This window comes from Cebus imitator, unplaced genomic scaffold (assembly GCF_001604975.1).
Source record: "Cebus imitator isolate Cc_AM_T3 unplaced genomic scaffold, Cebus_imitator-1.0 Scaffold708, whole genome shotgun sequence".
In the NCBI taxonomy this organism is placed as follows: domain Eukaryota; kingdom Metazoa; phylum Chordata; class Mammalia; order Primates; family Cebidae; genus Cebus; species Cebus imitator.
This window is the reverse complement of record NW_016108023.1, coordinates 807,028-809,805: the sequence shown is the minus strand read 5'-3', so window position 1 is coordinate 809,805 and position 2,778 is coordinate 807,028. Positions and strand designations below refer to the sequence as shown.

General features: G+C 46.8%; 1 protein-coding gene across 1 annotated transcript in view; it reads right to left on the bottom strand.

The window, feature by feature from the left end:
- Positions 1-6: 6 nt before the first annotated feature.
- DHRSX (dehydrogenase/reductase X-linked) overlaps positions 7-2,778 on the bottom strand; it is a 210,240-nt gene continuing 207,468 nt past the window's right edge. Inside the window, exon 7 of the mRNA XM_037735027.1 lies at positions 7-2,018. Within this exon, the coding sequence (XP_037590955.1) occupies positions 1,890-2,018 (129 nt within the window). The 3' untranslated portion in view covers positions 7-1,889. The remainder of the gene's footprint in view (positions 2,019-2,778) is intronic.

The following is a 2,778-nucleotide window of genomic DNA, read 5'->3' as shown; positions in this document are numbered from 1 at the left end:
AAAAAAAAAAAAAAAAGAAAGAAAGAAAGAAAGAAATCCTTATTTCCAAATAAGGTCTCATTCCCAGGCTCTGGGACTAGCATACAGACAGATCTCTATACTATGGTATTAGCGTACAGACAGATCTTTCTGAAGGCCACTGTTGACGTCACTATAATTATATTCAGTTTTTTCTGGAGGTTCCAGGGCAGGGTCCTTCCTGTCACCTCTGGCAGACCTCTCCTTTGATGCTGCTTCCCTGCCTCTTAGGCTGGTTGTATCATCACGGTTTTCCTACAAAGGGTCTCGAGATCTCGGCGGCCATCCTGCACAGTCTGTGTCTTTCTGCAGAAGGCGCTTGAACTCATTCTCTCTGTGTTCACGGTCCCGTGTGTTGAGGTCTCAGCTCTGCGGGAAACAGCAGAGATCAGACCTCAACACACAGGACAATCAACGCAGAGAGAATGTGCTCTCGGGCAGAGCTCAGATCTCAACACACAGCATACTGAGCATCTAAGTGGTGTCACTTAGATGATATCTTGTTTCCCAGGCTGGAGTGCAATGGTGCAATCTCGGCTAACTGCAACGTCCGCCTCCCGAGTTGAAACGATCTTCCTGCCTCAGACTCTCAAGTAGCTGGGATTGCAGGCATGTGCCACCACGCCTGGCTAATTTTGTATTTTTAGTAGTGACAGGGTTTCACCATGTTGGCGATTAAAGTGATGTCTAAGATATGCCCTTAGATAAGCGAATATCTCAGGGAAGAAAGTCCACATTTCTCATCCTTTTGTACCAAGGAAGTTCCCTTGTCTAGTGGGCCCATGACAGGGAATTCCTGGTTATCTGTAAAGGAACAGCAGAAATCCAGGCATCCTGGTCATCTATAAAGGAAAATCACCATCTTTGGTGATGAACGCATTCCCAGAGGATGACTGATTTTTCTTTTAAAGAGGCTAAACAATACATTTATTATTTTCATTTAAATTACTTAACAGGGCAAACTTATCCATCTGAGAACCATCAGCCAGTCATGTAAGAGGCATGTGCTCCCGCCCTTAGTTTGAATTCCATCCCGGACTCGCAGCTGATTGTGATTCCAACGTACAGGTGTGCCAGGAGCTAATGTTGGATTTGAGTAGTCAGTGGGATTTTGTCACTTAGAGGAATGAATAGTAAGCCAACCAGTGGTCATCAGCCTTACACATAAGGAGTACAGACTCATAGGGCACACACAGTGCTCTCTTGAAAGCATTACAAATGACTGATTTCTCCATGTTGAAATTTGAGAACACAACACTTATCTCTAACACCAGAGAAAGGATTTCTCTTAGTCCTTGGTGGTGACTAAAAGTGAGCCTCTACGCCAAGGATGTACCCTCTGGCTGTGTGAGTCTTTCAGGAGCATCAGAAGATGGATACATTTCCTGTGGTTGCTGTAAGAGGTGACCACCAATTTGTTGGAGACTTAAAACAAGAGAGGTTTGTTCTCTCTCCGTTCTGGGCACCAGAAGTCTGAAGCCCAGATGCAGAAGGGCCAAGATCGCTCTGAGGAGGGTAAGGGAGAAGGCTTCCTGCCTCTCGAAGCTCCTGTGGCTCCAGGGGTTGCGTGGCTTGTGGGTGCATGACTTCCATCTCTGCATCCATCATATGAACATCTCGCCTTCTGTACTCAAACCTCCCTCATCTCCCTCTGCTTGTCTCTGATAAGAACCCTCGGGATTGAATCGGGTTCACTGGGATGATCCACAATGAACCTTCTTAATATTCTCAATTATATCTGCAAAGATTCTTTTCCAAATAAATGAGTATTTACAGGTTCGGAGGGTTAGGGTGTGAACATGTCTTTTGAAGGGCTATCATTTGATTCATTATAGAGTGAACAGAGGAAACCCCAAACCCTGCTCCATGACTCACCTTATGCCAGGGCATCGTGAAGAAAGGTGTTCACGTTCCTGGTGAGTGGAGTACAGGTGAATACCAGTGGATTCAGGAGGGGTCAAGAAGAGAGGTCCACCTAGGCAGGTGCTACTGGACTGTGCCTGAATAAACAAATGGGACAGCATTTTACGTTGAATGTGATTCTTATTATTACTGCAGTATCATGCATTGATGTGAGTGGGCAGCCGGACAACCAGTGCTATGCTCCTTGGTGACCACTGTCGGGTCCTGCCTTGTCCGTTGAATGCAGAATCTCAAGGTGACCGCTGTCTATATGCTTTGTCCCTGTCCATAGAATCCCACAGTGACCACTGTCCAAATCCAGTCCTCATCCCCCATCTATAGAATCCCACAGTGACCACTGTCCAAATCCTGTCCTTGTCCCCTGTCTATAGAATCTCATAGTGACCACTGTCCAAATGCAGTCCTCATCCCCCATCTATAGAATCTCATGGTGACCACTGTCCAAATCCTGTCCTCGTCCCCTGTCTATAGAATCTCATGGTGACCACTGTCCAAATCCAGTCCTCATCCCCCATCTATAGAATCCCACAGTGACCACTGTCCAAATCCTGTCCTCGTCCCCTGTCTATAGAATCTCATGGTGACCACTGTCCAAATCCAGTCCTCATCCCCCAGCTATAGAATCCCACGGTGACCACTGTCCAAATCCTGTCCTTATCCCCCATCTATAAAATCCCATGGTGACCACTGTCNAATCCCATGGTGACCACTGTCCCAATCCTGTCCTCGTCCCGTCTATAGAATCTCACAGTGACCAGTGTCCAAATCCTGTCCTCGTCCCTGTCTATAGAACCCCACAGTGACCAGTGTCCAAATCCTGTCCTCGTCCCATCTATA